The sequence below is a fragment of the Colletotrichum fioriniae genome, assembly GCF_027942845.1.
Source record: "Colletotrichum fioriniae strain IMI 355084 chromosome Unknown scaffold_6, whole genome shotgun sequence".
In the NCBI taxonomy this organism is placed as follows: Eukaryota; Fungi; Ascomycota; class Sordariomycetes; order Glomerellales; family Glomerellaceae; genus Colletotrichum; species Colletotrichum fioriniae.
Window position 1 is genome coordinate 2,273,760 of NW_027076842.1, and position 22,155 is coordinate 2,295,914.

Sequence of the window (22,155 nt, forward strand, 5' to 3'; positions counted from 1 at the left end):
CGAAGGTAACACCGACACGCAACAGCTTCCCCGCACTCGTGGACGGAAATCATGTCATGCATAAATCGCGCTTTGCTGTTGAGCTTCTCTTTCGTCGCCTTGACTTTTGCCTTGCAGTATGGCATTGTCATAAACTGCGCTTTGCAACGGGGACAGTCGATCGGCACGCCCTTTGGGTAACTCAATTGGAACGGTACCTGAGTTACCCCGCCCTCGTGTGGAATCTTTGGCTGTTCTTTGGGTGCCAGGCACAGCATCAATAGTTCAAAAGTACTATGAGAAAGTTAGCCGGGAGCCAACACTTTTGCTGCCATGTCCCGTCAGAGGAAACATGACGTCGACATATCCTCACCCACACGCAGTATGACCCGTTGTTGTCGGCAGGATTGGTCATCTGGGTGGGCTGAGGCTCACCAAGACGTGTCGTGTAAGTGTCGGAACCTCCAAAGGCCCCTCACTCTACTTGGTCTCACCCCCACAGGCTTCAGGGAGTTTTGCAGCTAATCTGGGCCGGGGTTGCAGGCTTCGTGCCGATCTGGAAGCCCAGGCCAACAAGTGCTCCTTGTCTTTGGTGGCACCTTGGACACCAGTTCGCACCGTGACACCCACTCGTGGTAGTTAGTCACGTTAGTGTAGGCGACCTCGCCAGCCGATGGGGAGCTTCCCAAGAGCTTCGAAGAGCTGTGGCAACTCCTGAGCTGCGACTAAGCTGGCTGATATCTTCACTTCTGCAGTCAGCTTCACTACTGCTCTTCTAGTGCCGAATTACTCCGAATTATGGTGTTTTTCATGAGCCTCAACCTCGCGGATGAGAGCTGGCCCTGCTGGAATTGGATGCTGCGTGTTTGGTTTGTTGGAGACACCCGAAAGCTCTGCACACTCTCTCCGAACGCTCGTTCTGGAAGCTACGAGGATGGCCTTAGCCGCGAGGAAGTTTGTATCGAGCATGCAAAGCAACCTTACCGACACCCCTGATAATTGCGGTTTCGAGCCTCGCCAAGATGCCGCACAACTTTCTTTTTTCGCCAGATATCTTTCGACCAGGCAACAAATGCCAAATAAAGGTCTCTTGAAGCTTACCCTTTCCCGCGCAGTAGGGCGCAACAACGGCCGCTTCCAATAATCAAGGTACCACAACTATGTCGAATCCGGTGATCCGCGTCGAGCTCCAGCAATAGTAGCGTGGCTGCCCCCTCGGTGGGGCGTGGGATACGCCTCAGATGACGTCCGCTGATTTGCTCAATTACAAACCTCTCCCACTCTCTGTCAAGGATGAAGCTGTCACGCTCCTCTTCTATCTGCACGTTATGACCAAAGGAATTGCACTGACTGGTACAAGGTCCACGGAACCGGAATACCTTTAGTGTACTTCCGAACGCAGCCTTCAATGTGCTGCCGTCTCACTTGATCCCATGTCTGGCGCCCAGTACCCCGATCGTACACATGCTCACGCTGGCTGCCAACATCCCCAAAATACTTCTCAGCTCCGTCAAGTAGCTGCACTGTAGACCAGAATGGCAAACCATGGCCCGCCGAGTCACCAATTGTACGTCTGACAATCCACACTCAGCACTTGGTACATGTCTCGAACATGCCCTATTGCTAGCATGGCAACACCAACGTGTACCGTCGTATGCTTGCCGGCACCTCCGCCGGTCTGGGAGAACCCAGGTAACTTTGCTGTGGCCCCTATAAGGTAAAGGTACTCGTCCGTTCTTCTCGTCTCGAAAGCACATGTTGTCTTGCACATGCTACTTTCAACATTCTTCATATAACTCTGACCTTTGTTCCTCTCTCTTGTATCCGGCCTGTATTCAACACTCAAGCCACTGTCTTTCCGTAAACCCAATTACTTGTCACGATGGGTTCTCTTGCCGTCTCTCAGGACAGCGTTCCCCACGCCAGTATCAAGGCGACTAAGCAACAGGCAGTACAACCAGTGGGCAAACATGTCCTTGACATCATCGATATTCGACGCGTTGCGGTTGAAACAAACTTGAAGGACGACATCATTTCCATGTGGAACCCCACAAACGGACCCCGGAGGCTACCGACCCTGCTTCTCTACAATGAACGGGGCCTGCAATTGTTTGAGGATGTAAGTGCTGATCGAGTGCTCCTCAGCTCAGCCACATCTTGCGTGATCAACGCTAACAACTACCCCAGATCACATATCTGGAAGAGTACTACCTGACCAACAACGAAATCGAGGTTCTTGAGAAAAACTCAAAAGAGATTGCTCAGAACATCTCAACCGACTCTATGGTCATTGAGTTGGGAAGTGGGTCAGTGAATACCTGCTAAAAATTGATGACTCGCCTGAGATGATTCTGACCTTTTCTTGAAGCAACCTTCGTAAAGTTTGCTTATTGCTACAAGCGTTTGAAGACGCCGGCAAGAACATCGATTACTACGCACTCGACCTCTCCCGAGAAGAATTAGAGCGCACGCTCGCTCAAGTTCCTGATTTCCATCACGTCAAATGCCATGGTCTTTTGGGGACCTATGATGATGGCCGGGAATGGCTGAAACAGCCATCCAACCTGGCGCGCACCAAGTGCATCTTGAGCTTGGGTTCAAGCATAGGTTAGAGAAACTAGATCTTCGATTCTCAACTCTAGGCATATCTGACTACTTGTGTAGGAAACTTCGAGCGCGATGATGCGGCCGGATTCCTCAAGCACTTCAGTGACGTTCTGACGCAGTCGGACAAATTGTTGATTGGGCTGGACGGATGCTGCGATCCTTCCAAAGTCTAGTGAGTTTCGACCCCGTAGCTCTCTGGTCTTCAGCTAGCTAATCTCAGGTCCAGTCATGGTTACAATGGTAATGGCTCTGCCTCGTCCAACCCACTAAATCCATCTACTAACACTTAGGTTTTCAAGACCAGAAAGGAGTAACTCATGCGTAGGTGTAACATGAACCACTGTTTCAGCCCCATTGACTGACCTCTCTGTAGGTTCATCCTCAACGGACTCGCCAATGCCAATGAGATCTTGGGAGAAGAGGCCTTCAAGCTCAAAGACTGGGAAGTCATCGGTGAGTATGTGTACGATGACGAAGGAGGACGTCACCAAGCTTTCTATTCGCCCGTTCGAGACACATACGTTTTGGGAGCACTTGTCAGGCAACACGAGCGCATTCAAGTTGAGCAGAGCCTGAAATACTCTCAACTGGGAGCCGAGAATTTGTGGAACATGGCAGGCTTGGTCGAGACAAACTGCTGGACAAAAGGAACCGAGCATGGTAAGTGAAATCCTTCCCTCGCATATGAAACCGAGTGATCAGGGCCGTTGGTGGTCACCCTTCGCGAAAATGGTTCTGCACCCCATAAGCCTCCCCCACGTTTGGCCGGCTACGTGGATCCAATTGCCCAAAAAGGCCCTGTGCAGTCTCCGGATCGTAAGATGATGGATCTCACTGGTCCCAATTCGATCATCTGACCGAGTCCCAAATATTATATTTATTGCAACCGAAACCACTTGCATCATGGCTGGCAGCCCGATCTTCGTTTCCAGAGCTGACTTGGTCATAGGAATCCATATGATTTCGAAGAGGAAAATGCCCTTCAGTCGTCTCCCCGAACTTTACGCTTCTTCGCCCTGTCCCACTCTGGACGATTGGGAGGCGTTGTGGGCGGCATGGGATGCTGTTACACAGCAAATGCTACCAAAAGAGGAGTTGCTGGACCAACCCATCAAGCTTCGCAACGCCTGCATCTTCTATCTTGGACATATCCCGGGGTTCTTGGACATTCAATTGTGTAAAACTACAAAGACGCCTCCGACCGAGCCAGCCCACTTCCAGCCAATGTTCGAGCGGGGCATTGACCCTGATGTCGACAATCCGGAGCAATGCCACTCTCATTCCGAAATCCCTGATGAATGGCCCGCAGTGGAAGAGATTCTTCAATACCAGCAGCGTGTACGGTCCAGGCTACTTGACCAGTACAAGAATGGAATCGATAACATTCCCAGAGCTGCTGCTCAAGGTATCTGGGTGGGATTCGAGCACGAGATCATGCACATGGAGACGCTCCTTTATATGATGCTCCAGAGCGACAAGACTATCCCTCCTCCTGACGTTCTGCGCCCGGACTTCAAGCGCTTGGCCAATAAAGCTCGCCAGTCCCGGGTCTCCAACCAGTGGCACGATGTACCTGCTCAGTCCATTATTCTTGGCATGGACGAGCCTGATCTTGATGCTGGTGTCAACGGGTACTTTGGCTGGTAAGCGACGATTTTCAGAAACGTGAATTCACAACTTATATGGTACTAGGGACAACGAGCGACCTGCAAGGAAGGCCAATGTTCATGCATTCCAGGCACAAGGACGACCGATCACAAATGAGGAGGTGAGTGACTAGATATTCTGCGAGATCGGTTCAAGGCTGACTTGAAAAGTATGCGGAATACATGTTTGAAAACCACATCAAAAAGGTCCCTGCATCATGGGCCGATGTTCAAGCAGCAGAATCCGATTCTGACACGGCCGTGGATGCGAATGGGCAAACGTATCTTGCTAATGGAAATACAAATGGCCATGTCAATGGGGTCAACGGGCATACCAACGGCCACGTCAACGGTCACACAAACGGACATGTCAATGGCACTGCAAATGGACATGTGAACGGACACCAGAATGGTGATAGTGTGGTCCCCGATTCATTCCTTGACGGTATTGCAGTCCGCACAGTTTATGGTCTGGTCCCGCTGAAATATGCATTGGACTGGCCCATTTTCGCATCTTTTGATGAACTCGCTGGTTGTGCAGCATGGATGGGAGGCCGAATCCCGACGTTTGAGGAGGCTCGAAGCATCTACACTTACGTTCATAACTCGAAGAAGATGGAAGCTGAGCGTACGCTGGGCAGGACGGTGCCAGCAGTCAACGGGTAAGTTGAATATTCAGATGAGTACAGTAGTCTTATCAGCTGACGTCCCTAGCCACCTGTCGAATGATGGCGTCGAGGAAACACCGCCAAAGAGAAAGTCGCTTGAGGCTGCGAAGGCTCGATCGGAGCTTTTCGCGGACCTCGATGGTGCCAATGTTGGCTTGCAGCATTGGCACCCGGTTCCCGTGACGGCCGACGGCGGTCGCCTCGCGGACAGGGTGAGCTCGGTGGCGTCTGGGAATGGACCAGCACGCCCCTTGCTCGCCATGAAGGGTTCGAGCCTATGCCTCTATACCCTCAGTACACGGGTAATATACTTGCATTTCACGAGATTGACAATCTTGCTAACGATGAGCTGTAGCCGACTTCTTCGATGGTAAGCATAACATCGTGCTTGGAGGATCGTGGTCAACGCATCCCCGCATCGCCGGCCGAAGATCATTGTAAGTCGTATAGTATGTAAGCGATGTCTTGACATTATGTGCTGATAATTTGTAGCGTCAACTGGTACCAACGAAACTACCCCTTTGCCTGGTGCGGCGCAAGACTCGTCAGAGACATTAAATAAGCAGTTGCTTTCTTTTCATCTTGCTGGCTTTTATCGCCTAATGTAGCATTACCTCTCTTAATCACATCCCTTCTGGCAAAGGCTCTCAGTCCAACACTGCCCTCGCCACGAGAACGACTCAACTTCGTTCGCACCATTCCCTTGGCATTTGTCCAAAAAGCTTGAGTTTCTTTTGTCTTGTCTCGTTTTGCAAGGAGCATCATTGGGGGAAACGAAAAGGGATCAAGGGGCATTCACACGGGTTTTCATATCTAGGTGTATCGTGTTTCCTACTTCGGGTTCCTTATGGGTGGCTTGGGTATCGTTTCTTCGATTTGAGATTGGGCATCGAGAAACGTTTTCACTGTACCACTACTTTTCGCCAAACCAGGCGACTTCCGCCGACTTGAGCGGGATATCATCAATCAAGATTCACATTCGCTAAAACTTACCAGAGCCTGTGTTGGCTCACCGCGACGACGTGGTATTTGCCACTACTGAGTACTGACGATCCAGGATCCCGCCCACGATCTCCCGCATCCTCGGTTCTCGGGCACCTTACCTACCTTTACCAGTTACGTACCTTTTCGGGAACAAGAACGAGGTGCCGGACATCCATCCATCCATCCATCCATCCCCGCCTTTTCCAACTCATCCCCGGACCATCAAAAAAGTTCCTGCAAACCCCTCGGTCGGGCGTACTGCGTATGCAGGTCATACTGCGCGCGTGGACAGTTCCCATATTGGAAGTTGTGACGTCAACAGGCCGTGGGGGTCCGGTCGGGCCCCCCCTTCGGTTTTCACCTTCTTGGACCTTCCCCGTCTTTTGTTGTATCATGGGGTAGCAGATATCACGAACAAGTTACGAGTGCAGGGGCGAAAGGACGGACTGTGAGGCGGGGGGTGGAGGGCTGCTCTGCCCGCCCGCCCTATTGTGAGGTCGTTCGTGTGCAGTGTAATTACGAGGTAGTCCACCTCGTTGGACTCTTGGTTGCATATTCTCGTATATAGAAACAAGCCAATTCGGCGAGGGTTCATCTGGTCTGTACTGCACGTATGCGTTATGGACGCAGGTAGCAAGCAGTGATTGGAAAATTGAACTTTTTTTTTGGTCTTCCTCACTCTATGTCGAGTTCTAAAACGGGCATTTCTTGCCGACATGTCTCTCCCGTCCCGTCATCAGCAGGATAGTTCCCCCCGACAAGGCGTCTACGCCTATTCAAGTGACAAGCACCTTTGAGGTGCCTGATTCACGGTCACACTACTGCCGCTGACCATGATCGGTCAGTTCCCTTACTATGCGCCTGGCCATCGGACTCTGCCATTGAGACGCAGCTCTATATCGCCGGCGGGACTTTTAGTCTCCACAATACGGCCCCCGGCACGTCCGCGGCCGGGCCCCAGTGGCATCAACGCCCACGATTTTCATCATGTGCGGTCGGGAGTCTCCAAACTGTGAAACTCTGAAAATCATAGGCGGGTATATCATATGTGTTTCGTAGTGAGAATCAACCGTTCAAGCTACCGTAGATGTCGAGGAGCTGCTCAAACACGTAGCTGGGTAGCTTGACGCCGTTTTCTGTCACGAGGTTGGAGATGAAATCAGGGGGCTGTAGTATGTTTATTAGCACTCATGGGCACTCAGTCAGGATATTGTGATTCATATAAAAACTCACAGTGTAGTCCACCGCATCCTCGGGCTGCTCGCTGGCACCGTCCGTCCGGAAGTCCAAGACGTGCTGCTGGAAACCGAGATCCCGCTGGTCCAGGGGCACCTTGCGCACAAACTTGTGGGACTCGGCGGCGACGTAAAAGGGTAGACCGGCCTGCTTTGCCAGCTTGGCAATCTGGTAGGTGCCCATGCGGGAGATGATGCCGCCGTTCTGCGTGACGGCCTCGGCGCCGACAAAGACCATGTGGACCTGGCGCAGCAGGCCGAGGACGTGGGCGACGGCGGGCTCGGCGATCTCGGCGACAGGAATGCCCTTGTCGCGGAGCTCCTTGACGACGCGATCCGACTCGGCAGGACGGTGCTCGTCGCGGACGTAGACGACCTTGAAGCGGACGCCGCCGTCGCCGGACTGGTCTGCGGCGCGGAAGAGCAGGTTGGATACGGCGCGGGAGGCGCCGTGGGTGAGGACGACCTTGCCGTCGCGGACGAAGCGCCAGCCGGCGTCGGCGATGCGGTCGCGGGCGGCGATGGCGCGGGAGGCGAAGAGGCGGCCGTTGCGGAGAAGGTGGGTGCGGACGGCTTCGAAGGACTGGTAGGGGGAGGGGGCGGCGGCGGCCGAGGCGGATGCGTTTGCGCCTTCTTGCTGCTTAAGCGAGGAGACGAGGTACTGAAGGAAGAGGTCGGTGCCGGCCTGGAGCGGGACAGGGTTGTTCACGGATGCGTGGAGGGTGTTTGAGGCGCGCTTGACGAGGTCGAGGGTCTCGAAGACGGTGGTTGTGCCCGAGGCGTTGAGGAGGGCGATGAGGGCCTCGATGGCGGCGACGGGTTTTGTCAGGTCTGGGTCCTCGAGGAGGGAGTGGTATGTTGAGACGATGCTGGAGGGGAGGGAGAGATTAGCTTTGGGCTAGATCTTAAGAGTATGTGGTGTTGTACTCGATGGCATCACTTGTCTTGATACGAATGGGGATATCGTTGGAAGCCTTGGGCTTTTGGCTGTCGCCAGCTGCTGTAAAATCACGCTGTCAGTGTTAATTCCTTTTATTTGGTGCGTTTGCATGTCGGTAGGTTGCTAGATAGGGAGAAAGGGGGCAGCGCACGTGTGAGGTCGCCGGTGGCCATGGTGATGTATGAGAAGAAAGATTCGGCTCGAAAGATGGGCAAGATGGGCAAGGCCCTGCGCAGCATGCAACTCGTGCGCTGCTTCTCGTGTCGTCAGTGGTGCTCACAGCGGTTGCCGAAGAGACTATCGGATATCGGTGGTGTGGTCAGAGGGGAATCGGCCGAAGTTGGTAATGGGACGTCGAGTTGCGAGTCGCGATGGCGGGGTTTGGTGTTGAAGCTCTCGGAAATTTTGGGCAAAAGGCAGTGACTCAATTCCCACGGGCCACGAGTGACCGAATGGAGCTTGCCGTTGCGCCCAGGCCCCAGGAGATTGATGGCTCTGATTTGGCGGGGTAATTAGGAGGGGCTCTCCTTAGGTTCACCACCGGAACCTCTGATACGGGGCTACCTTTCCTCCCATGCCATCTACACGTCTTTCCCAAGTATCCACCTATCTGCTCCGTATCTTTCCAGGTTGCCCTCCGATGCCGTAAGCAAGGTGCACACCTCCGTCTAGGCCCCCCGTCGGTCAAGGGTCCTTACAACACCATAGAAATAGCGGTCTCATCGCCCTGTATCGTCACCGTCACCCTGAAAGCATCCCACTACCGACAGCGGGGTCCCCTCCACTCCCGAAACACTGACACCACCCAATGCCCAGCTAATCAAGCTCCCGTCCTTGTAAGCCTTCATCTCCCCCCCTCCCTCCCCTGAATACAAGCAAGCAATTCAACCCCGTTCTTTCTCCTCTGCTTCTTTTCTCCATCATGAAGCTTCTTCTACCTCTACACGATAGAGACACCCGTAGAAGCTCCCAAGCACATCCTCTTACCCCTCCCTGACAGTAGTTGAAGCTATATCCATCCTTCCAAACCACCATCACCACCACATCTACAACACATCACAGTTCTTCACACATACACAAAGAACAAAAGGCAATGGAGCAAATCGATCCTACAACGGGCAACCCCCTTCCCACCGACGCAATCCAGCGCATCCTCTTCATCGCCTCCGGCGCCCACGTCTATAACATCCCTCCCTTAACCTCGAACAAGGGCTACATCGCCGCCGGCTGGACCGACCGCCAAATCTTCACTGCGCGCCTCCGCGTCCTCGAAACAGCCTGGGAAACCACCGCCGCCGCCCGCCCTACCCCAGTAGGCGTAGGCTCCGCCGTCGTCCCCGTGGCCCCCGGCGCCCCCGCGGGCATCACCTCGAAAGAGAACCACATCAAGGTCGACATTGTCCTCGAGGACCCCTCCAACGGCCAGCTCTTCGCCGCCGCGCCCTACACCTCCATCAACGCCGTCGAGCCCGTGCTCGACTCGTCGCGCTTCTTCGCCGTGCGCGTCATGGACGGCCAGGGCCGGAAAGCCGTGCTGGGCGTCGGCTTCGAGGAGCGCAGCGAGGCGTTTGATTTCGGTGTCGCGTTGCAGGAGGCGCAGAAGAGCTTGGGTTTGCTGGATGCCAGCCACGCCAAGCAGGCGGCGGAAAATAGTAAGCGCGCCGAGGAGGAGAAGAATAAGGATTACAGCCTCAAGGAGGGTGAGACCATCACAATCAACTTTGGCGGGTCAAAGATTGGGCGCCGGGCGAGGACCGAGTCCGGGTCCGAGATCCCCGGCGGAGGAGCGGGAGGAGGGCTGCAAGGGTTCTCCCTTCCGCCGCCGCCGAGCGCGCCCAAGAGCAGCAGCGGTGCTGGTGCTGGCAGCTTCGGATTGCCGCCGCCGCCAAGTGCTGCCAATATCCGGGACAAGAAGAGGGAGAACAGGAAATCCGCGCAGGATCTGGGGTTTGACGACGGTCAGTTTGGAGAGTTTGCGTAAGGGGCTGGCTGACTGCCGCGGAGCGTCAGTCATGCACGACCTGGACGAATGCTACCAGGTAGTTTCGTTTTCGCAGCTGCCAACGAAAGAAGAAAAAAGTAACAAAAGCTCAGCCCCCTACAAGAGGAGGCTTACGAAAGATCCGAGCTACACCTCATATGAAATGAGGCTCGGATTTTTACAAGAGAAAGCCGGGACTCGAACCCGGGACCCATGGGAGCGGGGCAATTCAAACGAGGACATTCCCCGCCACGCCATGGGCCTTGGTGACAGTATCAAATAAATTTGTGTGTTATAGAGGCATGGTGGCAGGTGGTTGGCGGTGAGTGAGCGAGCAAGCAAGCCTGGATGAGTTGGTGACGGTTGTGGTATATTCATGGCCAGGAATAAACACAAAAGTCTAAAAAGATGCACGTTAAGGAGTTCGGAGGCGGCCCTTGTTTGATGATTATAGTAAAAAGATTCCCTACCCTGCTTTACTGCAATTACCATATGTTTGCCTACTCCCTGGATGAAACATGAGAACACCAAAGGCACACGCAGGCTGGGTTCGTCTACTTACGCCTGTCTGCCGTACAACTATGCTCAAGGTAGTTAGTTTGGATAGACCTGTGATACTGGCTCGTTCGCCTTTTCGCCTGGTCTACGTAGCCCCTTAACCTCTGGCCAGAGGCTTTTCAATGAGGGTAGACCACTTCTTCTGCCCGACATCAGGAGTTTGTTCTCCTCGCTTGGTTCCTGGCTCTGGCCTTCATTAACGTCCTGCCACGAATACTCTGCCCTCTCCCCATAAACAAATCGTAAGCCATGATTCCCAAAGTCGTCCGTGAAAACCTCAGCAGGTTAACTCAAATCGGCCCACGATTCAGCTGGTGCTGTATTATACACCTCGTAACACACCTCATACCCATGCTCCCTGAAACGAGGCGCCGCCCCGTGCCACGTGTTGTAGATTGGATGGCAACCCGCGGGAAAGAAGACCGGGGAGGCCGCGTCCAGCGGCGGCGGCATCATCGATGTCACATCAGATGGAGTTGTAGCATAAGCAGAAGCACTGGGTGAATCGATGGACCACCATCCATATCTTCGCTCGTGGAGTTCGTTTTGTATCTGTATCCAGGTCTCGCGGCTTTGAAGCTCCACGTAGATATCGCCGAGCCGCAGGAGAATGGCCTTCTTTTGTGCCGTGGCATCGATGATCTTGCTCTTGAGCAGAGCTATCTTCTTTCTAGTCTTGCGGCGCTCGTCAGACGGCAATCCGCTGTCCACATTCCCCTGAAGAGTCGACAGCCTTCGCATGAGGTCGATCTCGCGTTCGCCCTGTTGCATAATGAAGCAGTCAGGTAAGCCTTTTCCGTGTATAAATGCTCGAAAGAAAGCGGTGATGCTGAGGCCGACCACACTGATTTCGGATTGGTGGTCGTGATGAGGCTGGCTCCTGGATTCGGGCATCCGAGTCTCAGAACGGGCCGGAGTGGTGATGGTACTGCCGGAGTATAAAGCATTCCTGGCCCTCTGAGGCATGGCAGGCTTGGAGAGTCGTTCGAGGCCGAGTCATCAGACGATGCTGTAGAGTCTTGATTTCTGATGTTGGAAGGAACGAAGACTGGAGCTTCGACATACTGATTCATGATGAGGGGCAAAGATAAACCATGGTACTAGTGTAGACGAGGTTGCCTTTCGAGAGGGAACAGTTGGCTCTGTCCGATCAGATATAGGTTGTAACCAATTAGAGTCGATTCCCACTGTGTCCCGATCTGGCCAGTTCGAGCCTTCGAGGCAAAGGGTAGCTTAGGGGTTCATAAGTATGAAACCCCCTCGCCGCGGCATCCCCATATCCGAGACCGAGAGCTCTAATTGAACTTGATGAAATAAAAATGCAGTGACCAAGAGAAACCGGATTTAGTCTGGTACGTCTGAGAAAGAGCAGGCATTTGGCAAACAAGATGGCGCAGTTGAAGCTCCGGTGCGATCAGTGCTTCCCAACAATATCCGAATTCGCAGCAGATACGGCGTCCTAATGAAGTATGCATGATAGAGCTGCCCATCTGCTTGTACTGGCAAATCAATACGGGCGATTTTACCTGCATGCTCGTCAGCCCAATAGTTCTCAAACGTAGACTCGAGGTGAATGAACGCCTTAAGAGCTACTGAAACGCAATTGTGGATCTGAACATTGATATGAGGACCAAACGATCATAGAGGGTACTATGCCAGCAGTGATGCGATTGGTAGCAAAACAACCACGTCACTCACGCAGCTGTAGGTGTTGACGCCATCATAAAAAACGGTCGTGCTGTTGGTATAATCCAGACGAACACCCCTGCTAGAGAGGTCTGGATCGCCATACGTCTGCGGCCGTCCTACCCGTGCAGGGGCATCTTACCCCTTTGAGGAGCAACTTCCAAGCCTGTCGCAAGAGCACCTACCATCGTTCCTTTCGACGCAAGGTATTTCTTTTCAGATGTTGAAGCCGTCGTGCCGAGGAGGATCGCAGAACCGCCAAAGACCAGCCGTTTCCGCAGCCTTTCGGACCGAGGATACCTCGTCTCCCGATACGGCTCGGTTGATTTCGCTATAGCGGAGCTCGTCGTCCTGAGTGTCGGTGCTCTTTTTGTTCCGTCTCTTGGTCTTGCCAACGTGCGCGTCTGGGTGGTACTGCTCCATAATGTTGACGAAGCAGTCTCTGGAAACTTCCTCAGCTAAGAACTGCATTATGCGATGTCCCTCTTTTTCCTTTCCGGGCATGACAAGATGGCGTACTAAGAGGCCGCTCTTGGCGATGCCATCTCCAGTAAAGCACAGATCACCGACCTGATTATGCATTGCTTTTATGCTCTCGCGAGCCGTGGCGGCATAGTCGTCTGCCTTGAGCAGCCGCTTGGATGTCGCCGACTCCCATACCTTGAAGTCAGGTAGGTAAATATCCACCAAGCCATCAAGTAGCTCCAAGGACGCTAACGAATCAAAACTGGAAGTATTGTATATGATTGGCACTCGCAAGCCTAGCTCTTTCGCATGCAGGATGCTGAGGACAACCTGGGGAACGACATGTTCCGGGGTAATGAGGTTGATGTTGTGAACGCGGCCGATTTGCTGTAGCTTAACGTACCATTCACCCAGCTCTTCGGGTGTCAAGTCTTGGCCGTTACGCTGATGTGCAATGTCATGATTTTGGCAGAATACGCAACGCAGATTGCAACCCGAGAAGAATACAGCGCCACTGCCATTGTGCCCTTGGACGCAAGGTTCTAGACCATGGTTAGCTCGAAAGCATTTTGCAGGACCTCCGAGAGGTTGGTAAAGATGTTGGATGCGATGGAGAGGTTTGCTCCAGACCTTCACCAAAATGCGGAGCAATCACGTTGACCTTGGTGTCATTGCCAATCAGACACATTCCAGTCGTCTCGAAACGATTGACACCGCAAAGTCGCGGACAGAGGTTGCACTTGGAAAGATGAGCGTAGGCCTTTGATCGCTTTTTGGATTCATCGATGGAGGTCAAGGCCATATAACGGGGCGTGTAGTCGTCCAGGAGGAACGGGGGCGCAAGATGTAGGTAGCGGCAAGCGCCCGCCATGCTCCGACGAAAGACGTCGTGCCTCTGTGTGATGGCTCGTCTCAACATGCTCATTCTGCGAGTTTGGGCATGGCAATCTGAGGTGTAAGGTAAGCGATGGAAACATTTCTTGCGTCACACAGGACGATTGGAAGGAGGAGAGGTGACATTACTTCATGTGTCGTTTCATTGGCTCAAGCGCCTAAATATGGGTCCTCTTCCGATCGTCCATCGGCCGACGGCGAAGGAGCTGTCCGTCCGTGCCGTCCTGCTGCCCCTTCCGTGTAACCTCCTCGCACATCGTCCTTCTCAGATGTTTCCTCCCAAGTTTGCCATCGCAATTCTTAATTTGTTTCTCAAGGAAATGGTCCGAACTTCTGCAAGACCTACAGACAATGCAAAGTACAATTCACATTTCCCGCATTGAGATAATGGTCGACTTGGCGATTCCGAGAGGCTCCAAGCCCTGGCCGATGTTCGTCTCTCAATTTGTTGCATGACAGGAGCTCGCAATCGCATCATGGGCTATGTCAACGCCCGAATATCTGGTACGGCTTCAAACGGATGAATTTAGCAATGGTAAACAGTCATCTTCATCTGGATTGAGAGAAGCATCTCAGCGCTGAAGCCGTGAGGGTAGTGCGTGTATAAGTATCAACACTTGTCTTTACAGGCTTGTCTTCCGTAATCATCTCGACATCCATTTTCGCCAACTTATCTTGATTTCAAAGCTGGCCGTGCTGCAGGGATCTCTATTCAGCTCTACAACAAGCTCCGGCTTCCGTGAAGATCGACATAACACCACCCGAGGGGACGGCCAGAATAGAGGGGCACGTTTTTGCTTTTGCAACGACCCACTGAGGGTTCTTCTCGAGTGTAAAAATTGGATCTACGAAGATACTGAAGATTTCAAGTGATTCAAGCTAGAGTCTTGCACAAGATACAGCGCATGATCTCAGTCAGATCTATCACACATCATCGACCATTTCGAAATGCCCAAAAGGACGGCACGTCAAATAATTTACCCGTCCGTGAAAGCCGATGGCTTGTTACGATCGCCGGATTACTTGCGCGAGCTGAGTCAACTTCAGATGAAGGAGGGGCAGCTGTCGGAATAAGAAAGTTGAGTCTCTCGGCAAAACAGTCTTCTACGAGTCTCTAAGCTCTGAAATAGGGCGAAGAAGAAGGACTTGCGAGCTAGAAGACTTGTAACGCGTTCTAGTGTGTTTTCAGACACATTGCTGTGGGTGAAGGGGACGCCAACAATACGAACTCGTGGGTTGAGGTGGTCTCCGCAACTCTCTCTTACAACACGATCTCGTGCCACTTCTTGTCTTGCTGGACTGAGGTGCTCCAGATATCTGCGTGGAGTGCTCCAGGAATCTCATCACAAATGGCAGAAGAAACGAGTATGGAAATGGGAAATGGATATAACACTTGACGGGGTCGAGTCTTTGGGTGCCCAGTCATGCGCTGGTGAGTCTTCCGTGACTCTGTCCTTTCACTCTTTTCCCGTTGTCCGTGTACATCCTCAAGATAGTCAAGGCCGGGCGACTAAGCCTTGCATCCATTCGTTTGACCTAGACGTTCACCTGGAAGACCTCTTTCTCACTCTCGTTAATCAGAAAGCTCTTTTTTTTCTTTTTCATTGGTTCTGTGTCAATAATTTCCACTTCATCATCATCCTTTTTTTCAGTGTTCATACATCTTGGAAGGGCGTTTGTGTTCGAGCCCTGACGACAACAATTCTATTCTTAATATCACCTAGAGCGCGTCCCGACCTCAACCAATATGAATTCGACTTTGGCGTTGCTCGTATTCTTATCTTGGGTGTTGCTTCCCATTTCGAACGCCCTACACATCACCGACGAGACTATCGACAAGTTCCTCCTCGAAGAATATGACTACATTGTCGTTGGCGGTGGTCTCTCAGGCTTGGTCGTCGCCAACCGTCTGAGCGAGGATAAGAACAGTAAGCCCTTCTTCTTCTCCTTCATAATCCACGCGCGGGTTTCAACATCACTGACCGTACGCCAGCGACTATCCTCGTGATCGAGTCTGGCGAGCTCGACGGACGTGAGAGCAGGGTTATCGCGCCCGGTTACATTGGCCTCACGCCGCCCTCGCCGTACGGCAAGAGCGTCACGACAGCTCCCCAGAAGTTCCTCGATGGCAAGACGCGCGGGATCAGCCAGGGCAGAGTCATTGGAGGCGGTTCCGTCACGAATGGCATGTGCTGGACCAGAGGCTCGGCAGCGGACTTTGATGCTTGGGAAGAGTTGGGGAACCGAGGATGGGGATGGAAAAGCCTTCTTCCCTACTTCAAGAAGGTGAGCTTGATGTTTCACACATGGCAATGGCAGTGAACAAATAAGAACCCCAAAACTGACGTGACATACAGGTTGAGACGTACACCACCAATGTTGATCAAAACATCCAGGACCGCCTCAACATCCACCCAGATATGTCGGTTCACGGCACAGAAGGAGCCATCAATGTCGCTTATCCTGAGTACTTCTACAACTCGTCCGGTATGGTCCCCTTACCAACCATTTGGTTTCAATATCCTGACTTCCTCACAGATCATGTTATTCACGGACTATCAGAGATGGGCATCCACCTCTCGGGCGACCTTAACACGGGCGACCCGACGGGAGCCATGATGGTCCCGTCCAGCATGTCTCCCACCAACCAGACCCGTTCTGATGCGAGAACAGGCTACTTCGACCCGGCCATCCCTCGATCGAATCTGCACGTCATTACCGGACAGACCGCGACGCGTCTCATTGCAGGCTTGCCAGGCTCACTGGCCAAGGAGGGAACCCGCCGTCGAATCATTGGGGTTGATGCAAGTCCACCATCCGTTCTCCTAAGATGGCGTCTCCGGATTCAGGGGGACCTATTCACTAACTGTCTATAGTTCTCATCTGAACCCCTTGGCATCAACAGAACAATCACCACCAAAAGGGAGGTCATCTTGGCTGCCGGCGCAATCCAGTCGCCCACGCTTCTTCAGGTTTCAGGCATTGGTCCTCGGAACGTCTTGGAGTCTTTGAATATTTCTGTGCAGATTGAGCTGCCAGGTGTCGGAAACAACTTTCAGGACCATCCCATGGCCCAATTCGGGTTCGACTGTATGTCCTCCCTTCATCCCTCTTACTGCCTCCCAAGATGGCCATAGAGCTGACTCGAACCACAGATTCCAACTCATCCATATTCACTTCTCGCGACCTCACCGGCGCCGCCTTCGACAGCGCACTCGACACCTTTGTCACAAATCACACCGGTACGTCGACATCCCTATATTACACAACCAAAACTAACAAGTCTTTAGGCCCCCTGACCGCCCCCCTAATCAACACAGTCGCCTTCCCAAGCCTTCAATACCACGCATCCGAGTGGAAACCCCTCCTCCAGCACGCCCAAAACCAATCCTCCTTCACCTTCCTCCCGCTCGACACCCCGCCGACGGTACAATCCGGCTACACCCGCCAAAAGCGCCTCGTCCTCTCCCACCTAGCCCGCCCGGACGTCGGCGCCTACGAGCTCCTCGCCGCCTCCTGGGGCCAAATGTCCATCGCCAACCAGAAGCCTCTATCCCGCGGCACCGTTCGCCCCGCGTCCGCCTCAATCTTTGACGGACCCGTGGTTGACCCGCGCTACTGTGCCGACCCGCTCGACTGCAAAATTATCCGTCTCGGCCTTCAACTCGTCCAGCGCCTCATGCGTACGGAAGCCATGACGCCTCTCCAGCCCGTCGTTGAGGATCCGCGTTTGAACTCGACGGATGAGATGGAGCTCATGGCGGCGCTGAAGCCGCTCGTCGGCACCGAGTACCACCCCAGCGGTACGACGAGCATGATGCCTCTGGAGCTGGGCGGGGTCGTGGACGCGGAGCTGATGGTGTACGGGACGTGTAACCTGCGCGTTGTCGATGCCGGGATCATGCCGCTCGTCCCTGGGGCGCATATACAGGCTGCCGTGTATGCTGTTGCCGAGAAGGCTGCGGATATCATCAAGGCTGCTGCGGGCGGACCGGAGTTGTGTCCTTTGGGTCGGCCGGAGTGGCCGCCTGTTTAAGGGGATGGGTTGTTAAGATTGAAGGTTGTGAATTGAGTGAGGTGGGCCAAAGACCAAGATGGTAGAGAGGTTATCATTGATTGAACTTCATGATTGTGTCTATGTCGATAGTAATGATAATTAGGCGGTCGATCATATTGACTGACGGTTGATTGAACTAACCACCTGCTCTCATGGTGACCATGATACACAATTGCTCAGAATTCCGACCACAGTCTGTGCCATAGTCAGCGAGATAAATACATGTGAAAGAGGACAAAAAAGAGTTCATCCCCCCGGTGCTGAACTGGGGGCTACATCTCTTAGTGCTCATGCTGGGAAACTTGGTGCTCATTCTGGGATTCGAACTCGGCGTACTCTCGCTAAGCCTGTCGTCGAGTAGGCTGGTTGGTGTAGATAATTGATTATTGACCATTAACCACTCCACCATCCAGCCAGTTTGACCTGACCCGTCGACCTAGACAGGCGCCTGCTGGCTGGTGACGGGAATGAGACTGAGGGGATATGTAAAGGTATACATCAAGGTCCTAGGGCAGGCAGGACCGGAATACTCGTACGTCTGGCCGCGCCTGCCTGGCCGACAGTTCCTACCTACCTTGTGCTGCGTACATATATGGTTTGGCTTGAGGTTCTCTTCTAAGCATACACACCATACCGAACAGCGGAGACATTTCATGGACACGTGAGATGTGCCTTTACTTGTTTGGAGTCTTGTCAATTTCAACGCGAAATTAAGACTGGATAAGGGAGCGATGAAGCTTATCCCCAATGGCTTTGTATGTGTACTAAGACCTAGACGCTGAATATACCGAGCGTCGCATAATTCATCACTTTAATACTGACCTCGACGCAAGGCAGAGAGTACTGACGGTATGCAAACAACCGAGACTGGCATGAAGGAGGAATCGGACTCAATTATATTCATCCCCATCCCACATCTACTCCAAAAAAGAGACCGCCTTGGCCCCCGCCTACAACCCTTTCATAAACTCCAGCAACGAAATCGGCTTCCTGACAGCATTATTCAATCCTTCATGGTACGTAACCCAGACCTTATTATCACTCTTCCCGCCCTCGTGATGATCGTGCCCCTTCTTCCTCTTAGCGTTGCCATCCACCTCACCTAGTGGCCTCGCAGGAATCACACGCCCGAAAAAGTCCTTCTTCACGCTCGACGCGAGGATCCTCTCCTGCTCCTTGATCATGTTCTCCTTGTCCGCCCGTTGTTGCTGCTGCGAAGGTGTATCCTCTGCCCCTCCCAGCGGCCCGCCGACCTTGAATCGCGCCTGGCGGGCCGCGGCTTCGCGAAGAATTATGGTCTTTTGCAATTCCTGGTCTAGCACCTGGCGGACGGCATATCGGGTTGGTGCTTGGCTGGATAGTACCAGGTTCCCTGCCGTCTCGTATACCGCGAGGGCATCGAGATCACTATTTGAGCCTTGTTAGCAGAATTCCCACCGAATGTAGTCCAGAAGAGGGAGAAAAGTAACTCACGGTTCCATACGGTACACCCACTGCGGCCCCCTATTCACCAACGAATCCGTCTCGATCTTGCCCTTCTGCATCTCGATCCCGACCTCCGCCATGATCTCCGCCGCCCGCTTGACCATGATCTTCTCCGTCTCTTTCCGCACGCTAGCCGTGCTGATGCCGCTGCCGCCAATCACTACCGGCTTGACGTCCGGCGACACCATCCGGACCAAGTACGGCATGAACTCGGTCGAGATATCTTCAGCGCTCCGGAAGGACCGCCCCAGAGTGGGCGTAAGCTGAGCCTGAATGGCCTGGAGCATGGCCCTGTTCTGCTTCTGCGCCTCAAAAGCGGCATAATCAGCTCGGGGGCCCGAGAACGGCACGGGGGGCTCGCTGTCCTCCTCCGTGGCGCCCCATTTCTTGTCGTAGCCTTTGTTGACTTGGTGTCGTTTGGACGAGGCGAATAAGCTGTGGCAGGCCAAGATCGGTTGGCTCAAGTACGGTGCTAACTCCCACTCCTGACTTCCAAATGTGCGTGACGAGCAGGTGTCTAGAAAGTTCATCCAGTCGTACGCCGCATTCGGCTTTGAGAGGAACGAGTCATCGTTGAATTCTCGGTTTGGGTACTCCAAAAAGACGTCTGTCATGACGCGCTCGACCTCTCCGCTGGTGTCAATCATGTGTCGCAACCGCTCCATTGCGTTCTTCTTGTGATACTCCGCAAAGCCCAGCTGAGCCTTGGGTTGCTCGTGCTGGTTCTTGAAATTTTGTGATGTGTCCAGGGCTTGTTTCGGGAAGCCACCGCCTTCTTGAAAGACGCGCGACACAATGTCCTTTGCACTCCCTCTCCCAAGCCCTCTGGCTCCTCCAGCGCCTTCTGTAAGGTCGTGCATCACGTTTTGGTCTAGCCATTGCCTTGTCAAGCGCTCATTGAAGCCGGCGGCAGCCCTGAAGCGCCCGGCAACCCATTCGCCAACGACCATGACTCCTCGAAGATCGCCCTCAGCTCCGCTCTCCGCGCCACGCTTTGCATCGATGCCGCTCGTCATGCCCCAGGCGGCTTCACAAACCTTGCGTGCCGCGTCTTTCTCACAGGGGATACCCTCCTTGTCGAATACGGTCTTGAGGCGTGTAACAACAGCATCGATGCCCGGCTTACCGACATGGATTACCTCCGCCATTCCCGACTGCCGAAGAGGTCTGAGAGAGGGGTGGTAAACATCATTGCAGATGAGAATAAGGGGGCGCAGTAGGCGAAAGTCATCCCCCTTTTTCTTCTTCTTGGAGTACGATGAATCGGATCCGCCAGCACTGTTCTTTTGATCGATGAGCACGAGGTCAATCAAAGCCTTAACGAAACCACCCTCCCCTGAAGCGCCGGATCCACCCACGACACCGTCGACCTCATCAACAATGACGCAAGCCGGTTTGGCAACCTTTTGCTGTACCTCTCCATCTTTGGACTTGACGTTCTCGACAGTCTTGACACTCTCGGTTCCTAGGGACGTTCGTATCCGGTTCTTGACGACGTCTCGGCTGCGGTCGTCGCTGGCGTTGATCTCCATCACTTCGTACCCCGCTTGTCTCGCACAGACGTGAGCCAGAGTCGTCTTGCCGAGACCCGGTGGTCCCGTCAGCATGAGAATCTTCTTGTGCGGCTTCTCCTCCTCTTGGACCTGTTTCGCGCCTGGCCTTCGTACGATTGGGGCCTTCTTCGCAATGCCGGGGAATACGATTGGGTCCCACCGCTTCAGCCAGCGCAGGACCATACGATTTGTACCATCGTCACCGCAAAGATCCAGAAAGTTCTTCGCCCTGTATTTTTCGGTCCACAGGAGGGTCTTCTTTTGAGATTTGCCAGTGTGTGTCGGCTCGACTGACCGCACTGGGACATCGCTTTCCTTTCTCTTTGGGCGTGGTTCTGAAGCTTCGCTCTTGGCCTTGTCGATGAGCTCATTGATAGCTATACCGTAGTATGCACGCTTGGCCTTTCCCTCTTTCGTCTTGGACCGCGCCGCGATGATGCTTTCGTAAGATGCGTTCGCCGTCGGCTTTCGTTGCTTGATGGTGGTAGTTGTCCCGTTGCAGGTAGTGAGATTGAAGGTCCTCGAAGATTTGAAGATTGATGGCGTGTCTTGGAGTAGCGATGATGCAAGGCTTTGAGGTCGGGCAGGAGGAGGGGCATTTCGTGTAGGCGCAACTTGAACACGATCATTCGTCTTTTCAGGTGCTTGTGCTAACGGATCGGGAACATCGTCGTCTGAACGGGAGGTGATGGGTGTTGGGCGCTGCAAGCGGGCGCTAAAATCGAGGAGTTGCTTCTTTAGCGGAGGCTGCTGCTCATTGTTGTCGTCGGAGTCGGAATCATCGTCAAGAAGGAAACCGCTGTTGACCTTTGGCTTTGATTTCGTCGGGTCAGCCGCCGGGGGCCTTGGGCGTTTCGCTACGGGCGGTGATGGGCTGGCGGGAAATGTGACGGGTGAAGATGCGCTCGGCATTTTGGAGGAGAGCCCGATTGAGCTCGAATGGTTCAATTCTCTCGTTTTTTTCGTTGCGACGATGTTAAGTGCTGCGCTGAGTGCCTCGATTGCAGTCTGGTAGATTGGTGTCGCTACAGTGACAATTATTCTTGGGATGGAAGACGCGACTCGACGCGACGACCCTGGACGCGTTAATGATTTGGTGGGGGCCCCTGGACTTGCTCCAAGCTCCTTGGTGTACCGTGCTAATTGCGAGCTAGCCAAGCCAGGCACTGTCTTCACGACGAGGGAGTACCACGATTAAGGTATGTATCTTCGACTAACTCCCAGGTTGCTGAATTGCATCCAAATGTTTAGATTATGGTATGAAAAAGATGCTTCTTTTTCTCTTTCATACTAATGAGTATTTGTCTCATAAAAATCCAGACTTCTGTGTCAGTCTTGTGTCTAGCACTCCGCAGCGTGATGACGCACATTGAGCACATTAAGCTGAGTTCAAAATGAGAGCAACTTACAATAATCA

The 22,155-nt window shown here is 53.4% G+C and overlaps 7 protein-coding genes across 7 annotated transcripts; 3 read left to right on the plus strand and 4 right to left on the minus strand.

The window, feature by feature from the left end:
- Positions 1–1,861: 1,861 nt before the first annotated feature.
- On the plus strand, positions 1,862–5,462 carry N0V96_006014 (uncharacterized protein; the record flags this gene model as incomplete). The annotated part of the gene is made up of 13 exons (XM_065757552.1): positions 1,862–2,098; positions 2,167–2,281; positions 2,389–2,574; positions 2,644–2,758; positions 2,813–2,826; positions 2,877–2,907; positions 2,960–3,246; positions 3,536–4,229; positions 4,279–4,354; positions 4,440–4,894; positions 4,947–5,167; positions 5,256–5,337; positions 5,393–5,462. 13 exons carry the CDS (start codon positions 1,862–1,864, stop codon positions 5,460–5,462), a joined length of 2,583 nt encoding a protein of 860 aa, XP_065613895.1.
- A 1,487-nt stretch (positions 5,463–6,949) lies between these two features.
- Positions 6,950–8,232, minus strand: GCN3 (translation initiation factor eIF-2B subunit alpha; the record flags this gene model as incomplete). Its single annotated transcript, XM_053193892.1, has 4 exons — positions 6,950–7,051; positions 7,118–7,988; positions 8,047–8,119; positions 8,211–8,232. 4 exons carry the CDS (start codon positions 8,230–8,232, stop codon positions 6,950–6,952), a joined length of 1,068 nt encoding a protein of 355 aa, XP_053048468.1.
- A 920-nt stretch (positions 8,233–9,152) lies between these two features.
- N0V96_006016 (uncharacterized protein) lies at positions 9,153–10,040 on the plus strand (the record flags this gene model as incomplete). Its single annotated transcript, XM_053193893.1, has 1 exon — positions 9,153–10,040. One exon carries the CDS (start codon positions 9,153–9,155, stop codon positions 10,038–10,040), a length of 888 nt encoding a protein of 295 aa, XP_053048469.1.
- A 558-nt stretch (positions 10,041–10,598) lies between these two features.
- Positions 10,599–11,369, minus strand: N0V96_006017 (uncharacterized protein; the record flags this gene model as incomplete). The annotated part of the gene is made up of 2 exons (XM_065757553.1): positions 10,599–10,619; positions 11,022–11,369. The coding sequence occupies 2 exons, from the start codon at positions 11,367–11,369 to the stop codon at positions 10,599–10,601; spliced, it is 369 nt and encodes a 122-aa protein (XP_065613896.1).
- A 1,131-nt stretch (positions 11,370–12,500) lies between these two features.
- On the minus strand, positions 12,501–13,620 carry N0V96_006018 (uncharacterized protein; the record flags this gene model as incomplete). The annotated part of the gene is made up of 2 exons (XM_065757554.1): positions 12,501–13,291; positions 13,380–13,620. 2 exons carry the CDS (start codon positions 13,618–13,620, stop codon positions 12,501–12,503), a joined length of 1,032 nt encoding a protein of 343 aa, XP_065613897.1.
- Positions 13,621–15,390: 1,770 nt separating this feature from the next.
- N0V96_006019 (uncharacterized protein) lies at positions 15,391–17,679 on the plus strand (the record flags this gene model as incomplete). The annotated part of the gene is made up of 7 exons (XM_053193895.1): positions 15,391–15,571; positions 15,637–15,929; positions 16,001–16,130; positions 16,182–16,441; positions 16,520–16,733; positions 16,799–16,885; positions 16,934–17,679. The coding sequence occupies 7 exons, from the start codon at positions 15,391–15,393 to the stop codon at positions 17,677–17,679; spliced, it is 1,911 nt and encodes a 636-aa protein (XP_053048471.1).
- Positions 17,680–18,650: 971 nt separating this feature from the next.
- Positions 18,651–21,650, minus strand: ctf18 (Chromosome transmission fidelity protein 18; the record flags this gene model as incomplete). The annotated part of the gene is made up of 2 exons (XM_053193896.1): positions 18,651–19,107; positions 19,174–21,650. 2 exons carry the CDS (start codon positions 21,648–21,650, stop codon positions 18,651–18,653), a joined length of 2,934 nt encoding a protein of 977 aa, XP_053048472.1.
- Between the last annotated feature and the right edge of the window lie 505 nt (positions 21,651–22,155).